We start from the raw sequence: 23,573 nt of genomic DNA on the forward strand, positions 1-23,573 counted from the left end.
GTGGCCTGGTAAGGTTCAGGAGGGGGGGTGCTCTCTCGTCCCCCCCTCTTTTCCTGCGGCCTGCCAGGTTGCATGCTCAGATAAAGGGTCTGTTATGGATTTTTAGGGGGAACCCCACGTCAATTAAAAAAAAAAAATTGACATGGGGTTCCCCTTAATATCCATTCCAGACCTGAAGGGCCTGGTAATTGAATTTGGGGAACCCAACGCTTTTTTATTTTTTTTCATTTTTTAATTTTTTATTAATGAATGAATTGTCAGCTTCTGTAATACAGAGAACACTCATTGAGTGCTTTCTGTATTACGGGAGCCAACAATTCATTATAGCCGCGAGTGCAGGGACAGTTCTAAGCACGGGAAACATGCGCCCCTTCACAGGCATACTATAGACACCCCCCCAGGTACGGCCGTTTTTAAAACTTTTTTTGCATTGATCCATGTCCCCTGGGGCAGGACCCAGGTCCCCAAACACTTTTTAGGACAGTAACTTACATATTAGCCTTTAAAATTAGCACTTTATATTTTGAACGTTCGAGTCCCATAGACTTTAATAGGGTTCTAAAGTTCACACAAAGTTTAGCTCTGTTCGCAGGTTCTGGTGCAAACCGAGCAGGGGGGTGTTTGGCTCATCCTTACTCAGCATCAGCATAGGCAGTCTTGAAGGGATGTGACATTTCAAAAAAAATATTCGGTTACATCAGCTTCAGGCGCTTGGTAGCTGGTGGTGATCCAAGACTGATTCATCTTTATGAAGGTCAGTCGATCAACTGAGTCGGTGGACAGGCGCACCCTGTGATTGGTTACAAAGCATCCAGCAGCACTGAAGGTGCGTTCCAAAAGAACGCTGAAGACAGGACAGGCCAGTAGCTCAATTGCATACAGTGCAAGCTCTGGCCAGTGATCCATCCTCAAGACCCAGTAAGCCAGAGGATTTTCAGTGGGAAAGGTGTCCAAGTCTGACCTTGCCCCTAGGTATTCCTGCACCATGTAAATCAGACACTGGCGATGGTTGCTGGAACCGATCACACCTTGGGGCTGCAGACTAAAAAATTGTCTGAATGCATCGGTCAGACGGCCACCTTCTCCACTGCTCCTTCTGACCGATGCCTCAGCAACACTTTGTCCAGAACCAGGAGTTTGTAATCTCCCAGTCTCTGGCAATGTGTTGCACAGACCTTTCCGCAAGGCCTCCCGGAGATGTCTCATCCTCTGCTCTCTCTGCGACGACAAGATAAGGTCCACAACCTTACCCTTGTACCATGGATCAAGGAGTGTGGCCAGCCAGTAATGGTCCCTCTCCTTGATCCGAAGAATACGAGGATCCTTCCGCAGGCTTTGCAGGATCAGGGAGGCCATGCAGCATAGGTTAGCTGAGGCTTTTGGTCCGGAGTCCTCTGGGTCACTAACGACAACATGATCCGCAGCTACCTCCTCCCAGTCACGTAGAAGTCCACGGGTTTCTTGGGACTGTAAATCATCCCTAAAAGACTACTGCTGCTGAGTGCTAGGCTCCACCTTCATGCTGACACAATCATCCTCCTCATCCTGTGTGATGGGTGGGACATCAGGATCACTATCTGGATAAAGGGGGCCTTGAGAAGCAAGGAAGTCCTCCTCTTCCTGCCTCTGTTCTGCCTCAAGTGCCCTGTCCATTATTCCACACAGCGTATGCTCCAACAGGTGGACAAGAAGTACAGTGTCAGTGATGCATGCACTGTCACTGCTCACCATCCTTGTGGCCTCCTCAAATGGTGACAGGACAGTGCATGCATCCCGGATCATGCCCCACTGGCGTGGTGAAAAAAAAGGCTTCCCTGACCCTGTCCTAATGCCGTAGTCGCACAGGTACTCATTGATGTCCCTCTGCTGCGTGTGCAGCTGCTGCAGCATGGCCAACGTTGAGTTCCACCTGGTGGGCATGTCGCATATGAGGCGGTTCTTGGGCAGGTTCAACTCCTTTTGGAGCTCAGCCAGCCGAGCACTGGCATTAAATGATCAGCGGAAATGCACACAGACTTTCCTGGCTTGCCTCAGGACATCCTGTAAGCCTGGGTACCTGCACAAGTACCGCTGCACCACCAGATTAAGGATGTGAGCCCTGTCGGAGGGCGGAGAGGAGGTTGGTGCCATTGTCGCAAAGCACCATTCCTGGCTTAAGCTGGCGTGGCGTCAACCACCTCTCGGCCTGCCCCTGCAGAGCTGACAAAATATCTGCCCCAGTGTGGCTCCTGTCCCCCAAACAAACCAGCGCAAGCATGGCATGGCATTGTTTTGCCTGCATACTTGCGTAGCCCCTTGAACGCCTATGGAGCACCGCTGGTTCCAAGGACAAAGCACTGAAAGAGGCCATGGAGGAAGAAGAAGAGGAGGGGGTGGAGGAGAGAGGTGTGTCACAACCAGTAGTAGCATTTTGGAGGCATGGTGGCGGAACAACCTCCAACACTACTGCACCTTGTCCTGCATCCTTCCCAGCTGCCAGAAGAGTGACCCAATGGGCCGTGAAAGATAGGTAATGTACCTGTCCATGCCTGCTGGACCATAAGTCAGCGGTAATATGCACTTTACCGCTGACCGCCCTGGCCAGCGAGGCATGGACATTGCCTTCCAGATGCCGGTAGAGAGCCAGAATTGCCCTCGGTGAGAAAAAGTGGCACTTGGGAACCTGCCACTGATGAACCACACATTGCACAAACTCACGGAAGGGGGCCGAGTCTACCAACTGAGAAGGCAGCAGTTGAAGTGCTAGCAATTTAGCCAAGCTAGCATTCAACCTCTGGGCACGTGGATGGCTGGGAGTGAACTTCTTTGGACTGTCCAGCAGCTGGGGCAGGGAAATTTGCCTGGTATAATCGGACATCGGTGTACTGCTAGCAGAGTGCTCGCAAGTACTTAGCTGTGACACACCTAATTCTACACCTTCATTCCTCTCAGTGCAGGTTTCAGAGAGGACTGAAGGTCTAGTGGGGTTGGAGATCCCAGCTGATGAGGGGCAAGGAGAGGTCCGCTTTGTTCTTTGGTGTGGGTCTTTAAGGTACGCTTGCCAACGAGCTGCATGGCAGGTCAACATATGTCTGGTCAAGCATGTGGTGCCCAAGCGGCTGATGTTTTGGCCACGCGAGACGCTTGAGAGATATGTTGTAAATAGCAGCGGTGCGATCTGATGCACTCGTCTCAAAAAAGGCCCACTCCAAATAACTTTTGGAATAAAGCGCAGAGGCAGCGCCCTGCACAGGCCAAGCTCTGCGGTGTGATTCAGTCAGTGGGCTGCCCCTAAGCTGGCCCCTGGAGGGCATCCTGCCTCATTGGAGTTATGTTTCCTCCTCCTCTCTCCTATCAGGCACCCATGTGGAGTCAGTGACCTCATCATTCCCTCTCTCTTCATCAGTGGAGCAAACCTGGCAGTATTCTGCAGCTGGTGGAACATGACTGCCAGATTGCTGTCCTTCTTGAGCATCCCCTCTCTCTGCACTCACGCTACTGCCTTCCTCTAGCTGGGTATCATCATCAGAGCATTCAAAATGCTGGGCATCCTTCTGGAGCATGTACCCAATGCTGTGCTCAAACAGTTCGGGGGACACCTCAGGAGGACATGGTGGGTCTAGTGAAGGAGTGACTGATGATGGGAAGAGGACGCGTTGGCAGCTGCTTTGCTAGTACCCTGAGCCTGGGTGAGAGAGGATGAGGAGGATGAGGAGGGCTTGGTCATCCACTCTACCAAGTCTTCGGCATTATGCTGCTCAACACGTCCAGCTGCCAAAAATAAGGACAAGCGTATCACATGGCCACGTGCTGATGACGATGCACTGTGTCCACGACCAGCACTGGTTTCTCTAGACACAGAGCCTGCTTGCCCTCTTTTATTGGCTCGTGACTGTCTGCCTCTCCTTGTTGGCCTTCCAGACATAGTAATGGCCTGCAAGGAGATGGGAAAACCAGCAATTGGGTAGTGTATACTGTGCAGGAGGCACACAACACCCACTGTAAATGCTGCAGATGCCTGTATTACAGAACACCAGTAATAAAGGGTAGTTTCAGATGTATATTGTGCTGGAGGCACACAACACCCAATTTAATTGCTGCAGATGCCTGTATTACAGAACACCAGCAATAAGGGGTATCTTCAGGTGTATACTGTGCTGGAGGCACACAACACCCACTTTAACTCCTGCAGATGCACAAGAAAAAAAACACACTGTCCCTGCCTATCCTTCTCTTCCTGCACGCCGGAACACACTACACAAGGCCGCCGCGCTGGTGGCCTTATATAGTGTGGGGTGTGTCCTAAACCCCCCTGAGCCATAAATGGCCACAGGCAGGACACAGTGGATTGTGGGCCATGAGCGCCACACGAATTTGGCACGAGTGGCCCATAACGTTCGGAATTTGCCGAATGGGCGAACAGCCGGTGTTTGAGTCGATCATCGAGCTCATGCCTAATGGGGCCAATACCTGAGGGGGCATTTCATCAGCACGGAGGTGGAGGACTCTGAACACACTTCATTTTGTAGTGACACAATGGAGGGGGCGCCATCATTGAGGAAGATTGATCACAGATATATGGACTTTCCTCTTATATATCCAACTAGATACATTCATTTTACAGCACTGGAGTTATGGCATCAATTACTTGTAACTAGTTGTTGTTTTATTACATTCATAATTTCTATTAGTAATATGTTAGTTTGTAATATGTATTCACAGCACTGGGGTTGTGGTATTACCAGTCAGTCACAGCACTGAGTTGTGGTATTACCAGTCAGTCACAGCACTGAGTTGTGGTATTACCAGTCAGTCACAGCACTGAGTTGTGGTATTACCAGTCAGTCACAGCACTGAGTTGTGGTATTACCAGCCAATCACAGTACTGGGGTTGTGGTATTAGCAGCCAGATGCAGCACTGGTGCTTTGATATCAATTACCTGTATAAAATGGTTAGTTTCTGCAGAGAGAGTATTAATACCAATTTATATGCACCGCAATAAGTACTACATTTGCAGCACTGGTGTTTTGGCATAAATTACCTGAAAAATAGTTATGTATTCAAAGTAGAAATGTATTCGTTTGCAACATGTATTTACAGCACTGGGTTTGGGGTTCTACTAGCCAGTCACAGCACTGGTGCTTTGGTATCAATTACCTGTATAAAGTTGTTAGTTTTCTGCATAATGTGTATTGTTACCAATTCATTAGGCTGCAACACATTGTTACAGCACTGAGGTTGTGGTAGTAGCAGACATATCTGACCTAGTGGTGTGTTTTCTATAAAGTCCCAATTGCCCCATCTGCCCCCAATTTTCCCTCTCGTTTCAGTAGCAGACATATATTCCATGTAGTATTTGCATTGTATTATCATTTTTGTTGTGTAATTATTATTTGGAAGTATCAGGATCAGGTGATTAGGTGGTTTGTTACATAGTTACACAGCCGTATAGTAACACTGGGGTTGTGGTAACACTTACCTCTGTCTGCAGGTAGGTGGTCTGTCTGTGTAATATAGAGCAGAGCTACACTAGTTTGTTATTTAGTGTATAAAATATGTAGAAAGATAAAGAATGAGAGAAAATACAACAAAGACAAAAGGACAGACACAGTCTGGCTGTGAGAATAAAACAGAAATAAACTTTTTCTGAGGATTATCCTGTGACAGGAACATGTCAGGAACATCCGCTATTCACCGGTTAGACCGGCACCATGGGACTCACCCCGTCCATATCTCAGGATCCTCAATTTATGGATGTGGGTGGAGTTTAGCCATCAGCCAATCAACCCTGGAGGGTGTTCCCTGCCCAGTCCACAAGCCGGTCCTGTGTTCTGAAGGAACCAGAGCTAAATGGACCATGAATGGTTCTGATGGATGAAGATTGGATTTCCAAACCAGCATGTCAGTCTGATCCAAACAAGACCAATCAGTGCTTGTCTGGTGTGATCAGACTCCATAGAACCATTCTGGGGGTTTCTCCTGGATTATATCCTCACTACACATACAATGTTATATGTACATGTACCCCAACATGTCTACAATCAGGAGGAATACGATAAAATAGATTCCTCTGATCTCTGATATAAATCAATGTCTGGCAGACAGTTTGGGGTCTTCTCCCTGTATCAGCCTCGTCCCCTGCTGGGCTTGTAGATGAAATGACTAGGACTTCTCTAGAGGCTCAGTGAGGTGACAATTTTATATCTACAAGGATGGGGTGATTTTATTGGCATCTAGGGGTCACTTCTGGTCTAGAGACTCGCTCTGTCCTTCCAGATTCTAATTGAGGACCATGTCTATGATTGGTCACTGAATGAAGAGAGTCAGTGGAGGGGGGAGGGGATGAAAGCCAATAACAGCCAGTGACCTGAAAGACTATGATGGGAATTCCCAGTGTAACCGGCCAATCAGAAGTCTGTCTTTGTATAACTTCCATCTAGGTGACATGTCTGGATCCCTCACATAAAAGATTTATACCAGAATCCTGCAGAATATTATATCATTTTTGGGATAATTCTCACCACAGCTCCTGCAGAGTACAGCCAGGATCTCTGAGCCCATCGCATAGAAGTTTTATTCCAGAGTCTTCCAGATTATTCTGTGATAAACACAGTGTGGTGAGGGATCGATTATTGATAAGAATGGATCGGAGATCATCCCACCAGGAGGAAGTCACACCACATTTATGCAACCTGCAGAGACAAATCCAGACACATGATATTATATTATAAAATGAATATGAGGAATTATTCCCATTTAGTGAAAAGTAACATAACATCAGTAGAGCGGAATATCAGGATATACAGAATGTTATACAGAGGAAAGATCTTGTTATTAGGGAAGCTGATAAAGGTGAAGCTGTTGTAGTACTTATGTCTACACAGTATAAAGTGGGGCTCAGTCACCCCCTTATGTACCCGGTGATTAAGCAGGACCTCACACAGTGTCTCATACAGGGGCTTCTGAAATTGATAGATAAAGGAAAGGATCTGGGGGGTTTATGAAATAAAACAGCAGAATTTCTGATGGTGGATACCCCAGTGACCCCAATATTCCATCACCTTCCTAAAGTCCACCAATCAGGAGTTCCCATTGAAGGTCATACCGTTGTGGCAGCAATAGGATACCTTATAGAGAATGTAGAGGGGGAGGGGTGGAAATACATTGACAGCCTTTAGTGCTGAGACTTCTGAGATATATAAGAGATACAAGTACTATATTGGTGGATATTCCACATATACAATGGGATTCTACATTCACATGGGGGACACTTCTATCCCCAATTCTTTAGTGTCTCCAGCAATCAGACGTAGCAAGGTCTCTGGGCTTGTCCAGACTAATGAGAACTTTCCAAGCCAAAGATAGCTGACATCCCTCTGTATCTGGTGGGTTGGGAGGCATAGTCGGTGCAAGGTGGACAAAATTATTGGGCATCGGACACTTCTTGAATGTAAAAGAGGTTTTATTTCTCTTAACAGTCCTTTTTGTATTTTTGGGGGAAAGAGGGTTAGGGCCAGGACACCCTTAAATTGTTGCAGATTCAATTGGCAGACTCCAAGGCTTTAATAGGAGGACAGCTGTGTAGGGAAAAGCCCCAGCAAGGTTTCACATCTGCAAATGCAGGAGTGCTGTCTCCTATGACAACAGGACAATTTAACCACTTCAATACAGGGCACTTAAACACCTTCCTGCCCAGACCAATTTTGAGCCTTCAGCGCTGTCGCACTTTGAATGACAATTGCGCGGTCATGCTACACTGTACCCAAATGAAATTTTTATCATTTTTTTCCCACAAATAGAGCTTTCTTTTGGTGGTATTTGATCACCTCTACGGTTTTTATTTTTTGCGCTACAAATAAAAAGATACCGAAAATTTTGGAAAAAAAAATGTTTTTTTTTGTTTCAGTTTCAAAACTTTGTAAATAAGTACGTTTTCTCCTTCACTGATGGGCACTGATGGGGCTACACTGATGGGCACTGATAAGGTGGCACTGATGGGCACCAATGTGGCACCAATGAAGTGGCACTGATGAGCGACACGGATGAGCGACACGGATGGGCGACACGGATGGGCGACACGGACGGGCACTGATAGGTGGCACAAATTGGCACTGATAGCTGGCACGGATGGGCGGCACGGATGGGCATGGATAGGCGGCACAGGTGGGCATGGATAGGCGGCACAGGTGGGCATAGATAGGCGGCACAGGTGGGCATAGATAGGCGGCACAGGTGGGCATGGATAGGCGGCACAGGTGGGCACTCATAGGCGGCACAGGTGGGCACTCATAGGCGGCACAGGTGGGCACTCAGGCGGCACAGGTGGGCACTCATAGGCGGCACAGGTGGGCACTCATAGGCGGCACAGGTGGGCACTCATAGGCGGCATCGGTGTTATAGTAATGGATGCCAATCAGTGCCAAACAATAATGCATGCCAATCAGTGATGCCCATTGTGGCCACTGATTGGCATCCATTATGGGCACTGATTGGCACCCATTGTGCTGACTGGCACCCTGGTGGTCTAGGGAGGATTATGGATTTTTATTACCTTTTCCCTGGTGGTCTAGTGGTGTCCCTGGTGGTCCAGTGTGGGCATCCTCGGGGGGGCTGTGCTGATAATCGATCAGCACAGACCCCCCCCTGTCAGAGGAGCAGCCGATCGGCTCTCCTCTACTCGCGTCTGACAGACGCGAGTGAGGGAAAGCCGATCACCGGCTCTTCCCATTTACACTGTGATCAGCCGTGATTGGACACGGCTGATCACATGGTAAAGAGTCTCCGTCGGAGACTCTTTACCGAGATCGTAGTTGCCGGGTGTCAGACTGACACCCCGCAACAACGATCGCCGCGATGCGCGCCCCCGGGGGCGCGCAGCGGCTCATTATCCTAATCACGTCATATGACGTGAGGTTAGGATAATGAAACCACTTTGCCGCCGTCAATTTGTAATAGGGCGGGCGGCAAGTGGTTAACAGTTCCTAACTCAAACGTAAACATTGCTTCAGCTTAACTACAACTGCCTCTTGTAGTTCTTTAACACTGAGCTCCTGGTCTCTCACTAGACCCTCTGATTTACTGACTCTGAATCCCTTGAGCTCCTCCAATATCTGCGGTGGTATCTCCCTCAAGCGTCACCCACGATTCCCTGCTGCATCCCTAGCTTGGCAATACAGATATTTCTCAAGCTTCATCCCTCTGGCCTGCTTGGTGCCTGGCTTGACTCACAAGGCTGCTCTGCAAGTGATTCCTCCACTGTTTTGTCCCTGACTTGATCACCGCCTGAAGTTTCCCCGATTCTCCACTGTGCCCATTCGGTGAGAATGTTGCTCAGGTTCTTGCTTCAGTTACTGGTAATAAGGTGTTTGGTCCCTTCTACCTCCAAACGCAACAGCACTGCGCTGTTTTAACCGGTAATTGCACGGTCATGCAATGCTGTACCCAAACAAAATTTGCCATAAACCAGAACCTGGGCGAAGGATGTAAATCCCACAAAGAAAATACCCACACCTTGAGAGGGAAACAAAGTTAGCAACTGGTGGCCGGTAGCTTGGCAGGCTGCACTGTAAGCAAGTTACCGGACACCAGTTGCCATGTTTGTTTCTCTCTCAGGGTGTGGGTGCTTTCTTTGTGGGATTTACATCCTTCGCCCAAGTTCCAGTTTCTTACGACTTCCCACTGGTTTCTCTCTCCCCGCCCTCACACAGCTCCCGGGGGAAGCTTGGTGGCATGGTTGGCATTTTATGCATTTATCCATCTACTTTTATGGACGTTCTATTTTAAAGTTTATTTTATAAATTTAGGATAGCATACCCACCTATATAGATCTATCTTTCAACTACTTCACAAAGAGTCATCTATTCCATGCCAGTAGGCCAGGAGTTATTCATCAATTGCATCTATCTGTGCTTCTCCCGAAGGAGCGAGACTCCTCTCACGAAATGCACTGAGAACTAGCAAAGCTATTCCAGACTACTGACAGTCATCTTTATGACATATCCAGGTCTCATGAAAGGTTTATTACATGAATGTAAAATTTACCAATATGTTGATATCTAATATATTTTCTATTTTCTGTATTACATGCTGTTTTTAAATGTGTGTTAAATAAATATTTTATGCATTTTACCTGAAGTGTGCTCTTTAAAAGTCCCATGGGCAATTTTGTTTTTTGTTGTGTGCCTTTTCTACTTTAAGTTTTTTTAAAAAATCCAATAAACTAAATTTTAGTCATACATTTAGGCCAAGATGTATTCAGCCATACGTCTCAGGTAAAAAAATAAATAAATTAATAAGTGTATATTTATTGGTTTGCACAAAAATTATAGTATCTACAAACTAGGGTACATTTACTGGAATTTACGCAGCTTTTATTTTATGACTGCCTATCTCATTTCTTGAGGTTCTAAAATGGCAGGGCAGTACAAACCCCCTAATGAAACCCATTTTGGAAAGAAATTTGCTGAGAGGCATGTTGAGCTCATTGAATATTTCATTTTTTTTTTTTTGTCACAAGTGATTGAAAAATGATAAAACAAATCTGTAATTGAAATGATATATTGCTCACACATGGCATGGTTATATGTGGAATTACACCCCAAAATACATTCTGCTGCTTCTCCTGAGTACGGGGATATCACATGAGACTTTTTGAAAGTCTAGCTGGGCACAGGACCACGAAAACCAATCACCGCCTTTGGGATTTCTAAGGGTGTAAATTTTAGATTTCCCTCCTTGCTACCCATCACAGTTTCGGATAGTTGAGAGGTATGTTGAGTATTTTGCAGATTTCGCTTTTTGTCACAAAGTTTTGAAAATGGAAAAAAAATTTAAATGTTCCTTTTTGGTGTCTACTTTCCAAAACAGGGTCATTTGGGGGTTTTTGTGCTATTTTGAAATTTCAAGGCCTCCGAAACTATGATAGGTAGTGAGGAGTGAAATCACTCTGCTGTCGGACTACAGGACTCCTCCCGCTGTCCGCTGTACCTTGCCATCACCTGCACTCCGCTGCTGGACTACAGGACACCTCCCATTATCAACGGTCTTCTGCTTCCTACACCGACCATCCAGTCAGGCACTTGTGCTCCTCTGTGCTCCCGAGCCCCTGTCATCTCTACCAGGGCCTCCCGAGTCAGAGGTCTACGAGAGGCCGCTCCCTGCATTCCGGGCTCTGCCTTAAGGTAGGTGACAGTATCGGGCAGCCATGTCTGAGCCCACGCAGGGAGATTCTGCTATGGATGATTTATGCCGTCATCTTGCTGGACTTACCCAGGCCGTTAAATCCCTACAAGAGGGCTATTCCCGGTTGGAAGAGCGTGTCCAGGTCTTATCTACCACAGGCCCTACCGTGCCGGGAACTTCTTCTGCACCATCAGTGGTTATGATGCCTCCTGAGCCTAAGGTCCCAACTCCGGAGAGGTTTTCGGCAAATCGCAGCAAGTATAGGGCTTTCTGCAATGCCTGTGAACTATTTTTTGCACTCCAACCCAGAACTTTTTCCCTTGAATCCACTAAGGTGGGTTTTGTCATCTCTCTCCTACTGGGTGAGCCCCAGGCATGGGCCACCGCCTCTTGGAGCAAAAGGACACATGCCTTAACAACCTGAGTACCTTCTTCCAAGCGATGGGTTTGCTCTATGAGGATCCACAACAAGCAGCTACTGCGGAAGCAGCGTTATATTCACTTCAGCAAGGCCGTAGAGCGGCAGAGGATTATGCGTCCGAATTCCGGCGCTGGAGTTCTGATACTACCTGGAACGATGCCGCTCTACGTTATCAGTTTCGCATGGGACTCTCTGAACCCTTAAAGGATGAATTGGCTCGGGTTGGTATCCCAGCAACGCTTGAAGCCCTTATTAACCTGTCCATCCAGATAGACAGACGCCTGAGAGAACGGAGAGCAGAACGCACTGCTGGTCCTTCCCGACCAGTCTGGATGTTACCCCGTGTTCCCAACCCTTCTGCACATTCCGCAGCTGACACTCCTGAGCCCATGCAACTGGGCTTACTTCAACCTACTCTCACTACCGAAGAACGACAACGCCGGCAGCTCAACAATCTGTGTCTATATTGTGGGGAGTCCGAACACTACGCGAGATCCTGTCCCGCCAAACTCCGTAAGCACTCTTCTTTGTCTACTACTGTTTTACCTGCTGTGCTTAGTAATACCACTCACCTGGCTATTCCCGTTTCTCTTCAGCTTCCAGGAGGGAATACTCAAGTCACCACGATAATTGATTCAGGAGCGTGCAGTGGGTTCATGGACTTGTCTTTTGCCCATAAATTCTGAGTCCCCCTACGGCCCAGGGCGAAGGGATTGACTGTACACCTTGCCGACGGATCGGCTATCAAATCCGGGCCGGTGACAAGAAACGCTTCCTTTGACTGCCACTATTTCTGGTAACCATCAGGAACTACTCTGCCTGGACATTATTGAGTCTCCCCTCTTCCCTATTATACTGGGCATGCCCTGGCTCCGGGCACACAACCCGCAAATTGACTGGTCCACCGGGAACATTAACTTTCCTTCTCCCTATTGCCGTCAGCACTGCCTGCAAGAAGCAATTAAGGTCTCGCCCCACTTAATGTGTATGGAGATCGATGTTGAAACTCGCCAGTGTGTTCCAGAGGCTTACCATAGTTTCTTGGACATGTTCAGCAAGAAGGGGGCGGAAACGCTTCCCCCCATAGACCCTATGACTGTCTGATTGAGATACTCCCCAGAGCTGAAAACCCTTTCAGGAGGATTTTCCCCTTAACGGAAGTGGAACTTGAGACTCTCAGGACTTACATTGATGACAATCTGAAAAAGGGGTTCATACGCCCTTCTACCTCCCCAGCAGGAACAGGAATCTTTTTTGTAGAAAAGAAGGACCATTACCTGCACCCTTGTGTTGACTATCGGGACTTAAATAAAGTTACAGTCAAGAACCGGTACTCATTGCCTTTGGTGCCCGAATTATTTCAGAGACTCGGAACAGCCGTTATCTTCACAAAACTGGATCTTCGCGGAGCCTACAATTTGGTCCGTATCCGAAGTGGGGACGAATGGAAGACTGCCTTCCGCACCCGCTTCGGACACTTTGAATATCTCGTAATGCCCTTTGGGCTATGCAACGCTCCTGCGATCTTCCAGCATTTTGTGAATGATATTTTCAGAGACTATCTCGACCTGTTTTTCATAGTATATTTGGACGACATCTTGATCTTCTCCCCCTCTGCCCGTTCACAGGGAACACGTTAGAAAGGTTCTAACTCGGCTTCGTCAACACGGCTTGTACGCGAAACCTGAGAAGTGCGAGTTTGAACGTCGCAGCATCCAGTTTCTGGGGCTGATTATTTCGGTGGATGGAATCAAGATGGACCCACAGAAAGTTTCCGCCATCCTGGACTGGCCAGCTCCTACAGATAAGAGAGGAATCCAACGTTTTGTGGGGTTTGCAAATTTTTATCGCAAGTTCATCAAGGGTTTCTCTACTATCATCGCCCCGATCACAAGATTGACCAGACAGGGTATCAAGTTCCAGTGGACTCCGGAAGCTCAGGCTGCTTTCACCTCCCTTAAAGAACAATTTGTGTCAGCATCTGTCTTGAAGAATCCTAATTCTGCGCTACCCTATATCCTAGAGGTGGACGCATCCGAGATTGCAGTGGGGGCAGTACTCTCCCAGAGACAGGGTCCCAAGGCCCTATTGCATCCGGTGGCTTTCTTCTCGCGCAAATTGTCTGAAGCGGAGAGGAACTATGACGTCGGGGACAGGGAGCTAATCGCTATCAAAGCTGCACCTGAAGAATGGCGCTATCTTCTGGAGGGAGCGGCTCATCCCATTCTGGTATACACTGACCACAAAAACTTAGAATACTTGAAGACTGCTAAGAGGCTGAAACTGCGTCAGGCCAGATGGGCACTCTTCTTTACGAGATTTTCATTCCACATTAACTATAGGCCCGGGTCAAAAAACACCAAACCCGATGCGCTGTCTCGGATGTTCAGTGAACCCGAAGCCTTTCAACCAACAGATACCATCCTTGCACCCAGAAACTTCCTTATGCTCCAGGAAGACCTATTGTCCCAACTCAAGCAGGCCTCATCATCGGCTTCTCATCCATCAAACACCACCCTACATTCCAGCAATGACTTATTGTGGCATGAAAATAAGATCTACGTGCCTCAACAATTACGGGTTGCTGTTCTTAAATCCTGCCAGGACCACAAACTGGCCGGCCATTTTGGGGTACACAAGACCGTCGAACTCCTTCAACGCACCTTCTGGTGGCCTCAGCTGCTAAGAGATTGCAAGCTTTATGTTGAATCATGCACCACCTGTGCCCAGAACAAGGGTAGCAAGACCAAAGCTTGGGGGTTGCTGAAACCACTCCCTATTCCGGAAAGGCCATGGAAAATGATTTCCAGGGACTTTATTGTTGAATTACCACCGTCAGAAGGCTACACCACTATCTTTATGGTCGTTGACAGATTCTCCAAGATGGCTCATTTTCTGTCCATGAAGGGTACACCTTCTGCCCCTGAGACCGCAAAGATCTTCATTAAGGAAATTGTAAGACTCCACGGTATACCTGCAAACATTGTTTCTGATCGTGGGGTGCAATTTACGTCTAAATTTTGGAGAGCTTTGTGTGAGTCCCTGAAGATTGACCTTTCGTTCTCCTCTGCCTACCACCCCCAGACCAATGGCCAGACCGAACGAACAAACCAGACCCTCGAGCAATATTTGCGATGTTATTCTTCCTTTTCGCAAAACGATTGGGTATCCCTTTTACCACTTGCCGAGTTTGCCTACAACAACTCCGTTCATTCTGTAATGAATCAGTCTCTTTTTTTTTGCGAACTATGGTTTTTACTCTCTGTTCTTATCAAACAACATTCCAGAATGTACAGTTCCGGCGGCTCGGGAAACCTTGAACTTTTTCTGCACCAATAACAAGCTGCATGTTCTCGTGGTTTGGTAGACTTTCAATCCTAAAGATGACAATACTCCCCAGACTCCTCTACCTGTTTAATGCCCTACCCATTAGAATCCCAGGAACCTTCTTCACAAAACTCCTCACGGTACAAAGAAATTTTCTCTGGGCAGACAAAAAACCAAGAATTAATTTCCGTCTCCTAACATTACCCAAAAATAGAGGGGGTATAGGACTACCAGACTTCAAAAAATATCATCAGGCTTCGCATATCACCAGATTGATAGACTGGCATTGTAACGGCCCAAATAAAGACTGGGTTCAACTGGAAAACAACCTATCCCCATACCAACTTCTCTTCTATCCATGGACACTTCACTCCAAGACAAACAAACACATAAACCACCCACTAATTGCAAATACAATCTATATTTGGCACAAAATAGTAGGTCCATATAAAATTGCCTCCATACCGGGACCATTGACACCCATCGCTAACAATCCTGATTTTGCACCAGGCCTGCAGCATAATATACCATGGAAAACCTTCTCACCTCACATTGCATGAATGGCCCGAACATTAAGTCATTTGCAGCACTCCGCTCCGAGGTGGGCGAATCATTTCCCGGCTTATGGTTCTATACACAACTGAAGGACTTCCTGATCAACGGCAAACACAAATCTCAATACCGCCTTCCATTGACACACTTAGAGTCCCTATGCCTCAAAGGATCACAGGTATCGAATACCACATCTCTTGCATATGCTTAGCTGAATCAGATAGCACATGCTGATAACTATAAACATAAGAGGAAATGGGAACAAGATCTCAAAATTAAAATCTCCGAGAAGCAATGGGAAAAGGCGTGTATTATGACACACAAATGCTCTCTGAGCTCTAGATATCAGGAAATATCCTACAAAATCCTTACGCAATGGTACATAACACCACAGAGGGCCGGGAGATGGTTCCGCTCAACCTCGGACATATGCTGGCGTTGTAAGACTCACACCGGATCCTTCTTGAACATCTGGTGGGAATGTCCATCCATTCGGGCATACTGGGATGAAATTAAATTCTGGATAAAACACGTCACGGATACCAAACTTGAACTAAATGCGGCCGCATGTTTGATTAACTTAGTACCCACTACTTTAAGCAGATATAAAAAGTCACTCTCACGACACCTACTTACTGCTGGCAAAACTCTCATACCCATTTTCTGGAAATCCACAAAAGTCCCAGGAATCAAAGACTGGGTAAATAGAGTACAATATATCTTTAAAATGGAAGAAATTGTGGCCATGAAGAGAGAAAACAGCTTAAACTTCAATAAAACAGGGCAACCTTGGCTGTTATTCACTCTATCTCCTGATTACCAATTACTTACCCAATGATTTACCTACCCCTATCAATTACCAAGTTTACAATAAGGTCATAAATTAATGAGGTCTGAACAAGTTACCATAACCAAAAACCTTTGGTGCAATACACCCCCCCATCCCATAAACTCCCCAATCCGATATACGCTAACCCTGACAATCTTGTCAAGAACATCATTCCATATTCAGTCTTAATGACTCTGATGTTATCTGTATATATCATAACCTAGCATTTACTATGTCGTTGTCCAGACTCTATATGACATTTGCAAGACTTGTACTTTTACCAATGTCACTATTTTCTTTGTTATTAAGGACGGCTATTTTTATATTCTTTATTGTAACACTGAATATGCTTCAATAAACCTTTGATTGAGAAAAAAAACAAGCTGCTTCAAGAGACAATGGCAAGGACCCAAGAACACAACAAGGCGGCTTTTGACAAAAAGAGGAGAGGGGAGCTTGATTTAAAACCCGGGGATTTAGTCTGGCTGTCTACCCTGAATTTGAAATTGGCATGCCCATCCAGAAAACTGGGCCCAAAATTTGTGGGTCCCTTCCCAGTAACCAGGAAAATTAATAACGTGGCCTATGAACTGAAACTACCGGAGTCGTTTCGTATCCACCCAGTGTTCCATGTGGCCCTCCTAAAACCCTCAATCCAGGACCCCTTCACCAATCGGAACGTTGGTCCCCCTGAACCTGTGCTTATTAACGGTAAGGAAGAATTTGAGGTTGAAGCGATTTTAGATTGCAAAAAGAGAGGCAACCAAGTCCAATATCTGGTGAATTGGAAGGGGTATGGGCCAGAAGAGAACTCCAGGGAACCAGAGACTGGTATCCACTCCAAGAGGTTGATTCTGGCCTTTAAGAGATCTCACCCGGGTAAGATGTCCCAGTTGGGCATCCGGAGGCTGCCCATTGGAGGGGGGCAATGTCAGGAAGAACCTTCTCACGGGCATCCAAGCGGCGTAAGACGCAGAAGATCATCTGTGTGCAAGAAGAGCGCTATCGCGGTCGGCGGTGCGCACGCGGCCGTTTGATGCAATTGGCGCCAATAGCGCTATTTAAAGTGGATCCTTGCTTTGCTGCCTTGCTGCCCGATCAACAGCGTTCCCGTGTACTCTGGTATCCTGTATCTGAATTCACCTGATCCGTATCCTGATCCGTATTGAACCCGGCCTGTTCCTGACTTCGCTGTTTGCTGCCTGCCCCCGACTTTTGGCTTCCTATCCGACTACTCTTCTGGATTTCGTTTCTGTACCTGATCTGCTCGCCTGTGCCTGACCTGGACCGTTGTACTACTCTGCTACCTGCCAGTTTCCTGTTTATCGTCGCTGGACTACAGAACAGCTCCCAGTCCGCCACGTACCCGGTTGTTGTCTTCCACTGTGTCTTGTTGCCTCTTATCTCTTGCTGCGGACTATAGGACTCCTTCCACTTCCCGCTATATCCTGTTTGCACCTGCACTCCGCTGCTGGACTACAGAACTCCTCCCACTGTCCGCTTTACCCTGCAGCCACCTGCACTCTGCTGTCGGACTACAGGACTCCTCCCGCTGTCCGCTGTACCTTGCCATCACCTGCACTCCGCTGCTGGACTACAGGACACCTCCCATTATCAACGGTCTTCTGCTTCCTACACCGACCATCCAGTCAGGCACTTGTGCTCCTCTGTGCTCCCGAGCCCCTGTCATCTCTACCAGGGCCTCCTGAGTCAGAGGTCTACGAGAGGCCGCTCCCTGCATTCCGGGCTCTGCCTTAAGCTACTCGACAGGGTGTAAGGCCTATATCCTCATTTTCTACAGACACAACATCTGTTTCAGGGTGCTCTTTGGGTAGAGGTACCAGGGAGGACATCCAGAAAATGTCTCTCACGCAGCCGGCTTACTGTATTTACATTGGGAAGTTGGGCCACAGCATCGTCTGGAAATAGGAAATCTGGAAAATGTAATGATCTCTTCCTGGAAATTTAGGAATATCTGCACTTCACTGCAAGCAATTTATTGCACCTCAAGCAATCTCTCTCATCCCGTCTAAGTCAGGAAACTACAAGATGTTGTGGGAAGCCCCAGCAATTAGATAGCACAGTGCCACATGCACCAATTCCAAAGTCAAAAAGGTGACTAAAAGTTGGCACGCTTGTGTAATAATTGTTCAAGTACAAGTGGTGACACCAAGTCCCAAATAATTTTACCACTGCTCCCTATGTAGTCTCTGCAGTTGGGGGGCTCCACAGTCTTTTCCCTCATAAACCAGAAAACTATATGTATAGCCTGTGGCACTGTCACCAAGCTTATACATCTTGACCCCATATCTGGCACGCTTGCTGGGGAGAAACTGTTTGAAAGCAAGGCAGCCAGAAAACTTAATCAGGGATTCATCAACACAGACAACTTGATCAGGAATAAACAAGCCTGCAAATTGTTGGTTAAAGTGGTTTACAAGGGGCCAAATTGTGTGGAGCGGTTTGTATTCAGGGTCACCCGAGGACGTCAGAGTTCATTTAGTTGAAGTGCATAAACTGCAAGATCATCTTGTATATAGTACTGGTCATAGAAGCAGAGAATACAGGCATATGGTGAATTGGGTCAATGGACTAATATGACTGCAACTCACACTTTTTAGTAATGCTCATGAGGGATAGGCTCAAAAAAGTCTTAAATTCGGGAACCGTAATAGGTTTCCAGTGAAATTCTCTGGCAAGGGTCAAATGGGGATTTGCGGAGATAAATGGACCAGCATATAAATTGCTTCGGTCCACAATAGATCTATACAGATCTTCCGTGAAAAACAGCTCGTAAAAGTCAAGGGAAGTAAAATCCACTGTTTCCACCTGAATTCTGGGTTAGCCAGTGAATAGGGGAAGTACGGGCGCTGCAGAAGTGGTGGGCTGCCAATCAGGATTTGCAGACACATCAGGAAGGGCACTATGGGCTCTACTTGCCTGTGCTAGAACTCTTGGTGGCTGCAGGGCACTACTTGTGCTAGTCACTGCACCAGCTTGAACTGCACTTATGGGACTTGCCACATCACCAAGTGTGACTGCAGTGCTGTTTTGTCTCGGACCAGAATGTACGAGGCTGCTGGTGTTCACCAGAAGCATGAGCGGCACTAGTACTGGTTCTCTGCTCCATACAGGAACTGTGGTTGTTGCACATCAGCGACAGAAGAATGGGGTCGGGTATGTCTGACCTTAGCAGGGACCACTAATCCGTCATCAGAGCTATCTGTCAGGGTGCCACTGCTCTCTACGGGTTTGTATACTGACCTTGAATCTGACAATGAGGCTTCCCCTTCACTCTCATCTGTCATGCTCAGCAACATGTAGGCCTCTTCACTAGTGTACCTCTGACATTTTGGCCTCTAAATTTATAGGTACAGCTAGTGCGACTCCTAGGTAAAAGAGCACCCGGTGTCAGAGACTGCTTGAATCGCTACAAAAAAATAACTGTTAGCGCTAGCAGGGATCAGGCGTGACTCTACTAACGCTGCATATTTGTGTGCTGTGTTTTGTAAGTGACAGTGATCTACTGATACTGGGCGGAGGGGCTAAATGCAGGTGCTGGCAGGTATCTGGTCTGATCCTGCTAACAATGCATTTTTTGGGAACATTATACTACTGGGTAGGGATGAGCCGAACACCCCCCGGTTCGGGTTCGCACCAGAACTTTCGAACGGACCCCAAATTCGAAGGAACGTTAGAACCCCATTGAAGTCTATGGGACTCGAACGTTTGAAATTAAAAGTGCTAATTTTAACAGCTAATATGCAAGATACTGTCCTAAAAAGGGTTTGGGGACCTGGCTCCTGCCCCAGGGGACATGGGTCAATGCCTAAAATGTTTTTAAAAATGGCCGTTTTGGCAGGAGCACTGATTTTAATGACGATTAAAGTGAAAAAAAAGTGAAATTTTCCTTTAAATATGGTACCTGGGGGGTGTCTGTAGTATGCCTGTGAAGTGCCACGTGTTTCCCGTGTTTAGAACAGTCCCTGCACAAAATTACATTAAACGGAAATAACACCATTTAAAACTGCTTGCGGTTTTAATGTTATATCTGGTTCCTGCAATATGGTTGAAAATCATTGAGAAAAATGGCATGGGTAGCCCTCCCTGCCCATTACCAGCCTATTTGGGTCTTGTACGCATATTAAGGGAAACCCTGTACCCATTTTAAAAAAAGGAAATGTGTGTGGCCCCCAGGCCCTATATACTCAGAACAGCAGTATACAGGCGGTGCAAACAAGACAGGGACTGTGTAGGTTTGTTGTGTTAATTTGAATCTGTTTGTAATTTTCAACCGGTACATTTTTAAAGTGTAGCTCCAGTCAAAAAAACTATTTTTAAGCTTTTTGGAAAACATAGGGAAGGGTTATCACCCCTGTATAATTAGTTTTGTCGTCCATCTTTTTTCATCTCACTTGCTGTTGTCTCCTTCCGTTTGCAAGTAGGAGATTTTGTAAATTGGATGTTTGAAAGTAGGGGCCTGCCCTATATGCTCTGCAGAAATGGCGGAACAAGGTGTTGGTTTTGCCACAACATTGTAAGCCCTCAAAGTGACTCTTGGTGGGCGCTGGAGCGCCCTGCTGTGAACGATTATATCAAAAATTGTAATTACATGCCATTGTTGAACAGTGGTAGAAAAATTGACCTTTGGTGGTTGTGGTGCTGGTGCCACAACACTATAAGTCCTTACCGTTACTCTGGGTGGGCACAGGAAGGGGCCCTCCTGTGAAATATTATATCAAGAATTGTAATTACATGTCCCTGTTAAACAGGGGCAGAAAAATTTGGCCTTAGGGACTGCTGCTGGTGCCACAACACTGCAACCTCTCCCATATATTCTAGTTTTATTGCAGGAATTAGCCCTGCTGCAAAGCATTGCATCAAAAATTGTACTTAACCACTTTCAGACCGGACCATTTTGCTGGTAAATGACCAGAGGTCTTTTTACACTTTGGCACTGCGCTGCTTTAACTGGTAATTGCGCGGTCATGCAATGTTGTACCCAAACAAAATTTGCGTCCTTTTCTTCCCACAAATAGAGCTTTCTTTTGATGGTATTTGATTGCCTCTGCGATTTTTATTTTTTGCGATATAAACGTAAAAAGACCGCAAATTTTGAAAAAAAATGATATTTTCTACTTTTTGTTATTAGAAAAATCCAATAAACTCAATTTTAGTCATACATTTAGGCCAAAATGTATTCAGCCACATGTCTTTGGTTAAAAAAAAGTCAATAATTGTATATTTATTGGTTTGCGCAAAAGTTGTCACATCTACAAACTAAGGTACGTTTTCTGGAATTTACGCAGCTTTTAGTTTACGACTGCCTATCTCATTTCTTGAGGTGCTAAAATGGCAGGGCAGTACAAAACCCCCCCAAATGACCCCATTTTGGAAAGTAGACCCCCTAAGGAAATTGATAAGAGGCATGTTGAGCCCATTGAATATTTTATTTTTTTGCCTCAAGCGATTAAATAATGACAAAAAAAAAAATTTTTTTTTTTTTTTACACAAAGTTGTCACTAAATGATATATTGCTCACACATGCTATGGGCGTATGTAAAATGACACCCCAAAATAAATTCTGCTGCTTCTCCTGAGTACGGGGATACCACATATGTGGGACTTTTTGGGAGCCTAGCTGCGTACGGGGCCCCGAAAACCAAGCACCGCCTTCAGGCTTTCTAAGGGCGTAAATTTTTGAGTTCACTTCTCACTACCTATTACAGTTTTGAAGGCCATAAAATGCCAAGATGGCACAAAACCCCCACAAATGACCCCATTTTAGAAAGTAGACACCCCAAGCTATTTGCTGAGAGGCATGTTGAGTTCATGGAATATTTTATATTTTGCCACAAGTTGCGGGAAAATTACAAACTTTTTTTTTTTTTTTTTTTTTTAACAAAGTTGTCACTAAATGATATATTGCTCATGCATGCCATGGGCATATGTGAAATGATACCCCAAAATAAATTCTGCTGCTTCTCCTGAGTACGGGGATACCACATATGTGGGACTTTTTGGGAGCCTAGCCGCGTATGGGGCCCCGAAAACTAAGCACCGCCTTCAGGCTTTCTAAGGGCGTAAATTTTTGAGTTCACTTCTCACTACCTATTACAGTTTTGAAGGCCATAAAATGCCAAGATGGCACAAAACCCCCACAAATGACCCCATTTTAGAAAGTAGACACCCCAAGCTATTTGCTGAGAGGCATGTTGAGTTCATGGAATATTTTATATTTTGCCACAAGTTGCGGGAAAATTACAAACTTTTTTTTTTTTTTTTTTTTTTAACAAAGTTGTCACTAAATGATATATTGCTCATGCATGCCATGGGCATATGTGAAATGACACCCCAAAATAAATTCTGCTGCTTCTCCTGAGTACGGGGATACCACATATGTGGGACTTTTTGGGAGCCTAGCCGCGTATGGGGCCCCGAAAACTAAGCACCGCCTTCAGGCTTTCTAAGGGCGTAAATTTTTGAGTTCACTTCTCACTACCTATTACAGTTTTGAAGGCCATAAAATGCCAAGATGGCACAAAACCCCCACAAATGACCCCATTTTAGAAAGTAGACACCCCAAGCTATTTGCTGAGAGGCATGTTGAGTCCATGGAATATTTTATATTTTGCCACAAGTTGCGGGAAAATTACAAACTTTTTTTTTTTTTTTTTTTTTTTCACAAAGTTGTCACTAAATGATATATTGCTCACGCATGCCATGGGCATATGTGAAATGACACCCCAAAATAAATTCTGCTGCTTCTCCTGAGTACGGGGATACCACATATGTGGGACTTTTTGGGAGCCTAGCCGCGTACGGGGCCCCGAAAACCAAGCACCGCCTTCAGGCTTTCTAAGGGCGTTACAGTTTTGAAGGCCATAAAATGCCAAGATGGCACAAACCCCCCCAAATGACCCCATTTTGGAAAGTAGACACCCCTAAATTTAGGGGTACACTAGTGAGACTAGGTAATAAATGGCGGGTGCCCTGAAACTATAAAAAAATAACTAACCAACCAGCGTCACCTGTAACAGTTATATGGTGATCACTGGTGAAAGGGTTAACTAGGGGGCAATTAGGGGGCTTTATGCGGTAGTATATGGGGGTCCCTGGCGCTATAAAAAGCTGCAGCGAACCTAAATACCTACCTGCCTAACTAGCGTCACCTGTGACACTAATACAGCGATCAGAAAAACGATCGCTTATTAGGCTGGGTTCACACTGGAGCGATGCGGGAACGCCACGAATGCGCGGCGGGTTCCCGCATCGCATGCCTC

At 46.3% G+C, this 23,573-nt stretch overlaps 1 protein-coding gene across 1 annotated transcript in view; it reads right to left on the reverse strand.

The window, feature by feature from the left end:
* LOC143963515 (NACHT, LRR and PYD domains-containing protein 3-like) overlaps positions 1 to 23,573 on the reverse strand; it is a 182,835-nt gene that overhangs the window by 14,251 nt on the left and 145,011 nt on the right. Inside the window, exons 13-14 of the mRNA XM_077473171.1 lie at positions 15,651 to 15,667; positions 6,502 to 6,672 (exon numbers count right to left, since the gene is read on the reverse strand). Of these exons, the coding sequence (XP_077329297.1) occupies positions 6,502 to 6,672; positions 15,651 to 15,667 (188 nt within the window). The remainder of the gene's footprint in view (positions 1 to 6,501; positions 6,673 to 15,650; positions 15,668 to 23,573) is intronic.

Source organism: Lithobates pipiens, unplaced genomic scaffold, assembly GCF_037356315.1.
Source record: "Lithobates pipiens isolate NorthernLeopardFrog02 unplaced genomic scaffold, aLitPip1_a1.2 Scaffold_8, whole genome shotgun sequence".
In the NCBI taxonomy this organism is placed as follows: Eukaryota; Metazoa; Chordata; class Amphibia; order Anura; family Ranidae; genus Lithobates; species Lithobates pipiens.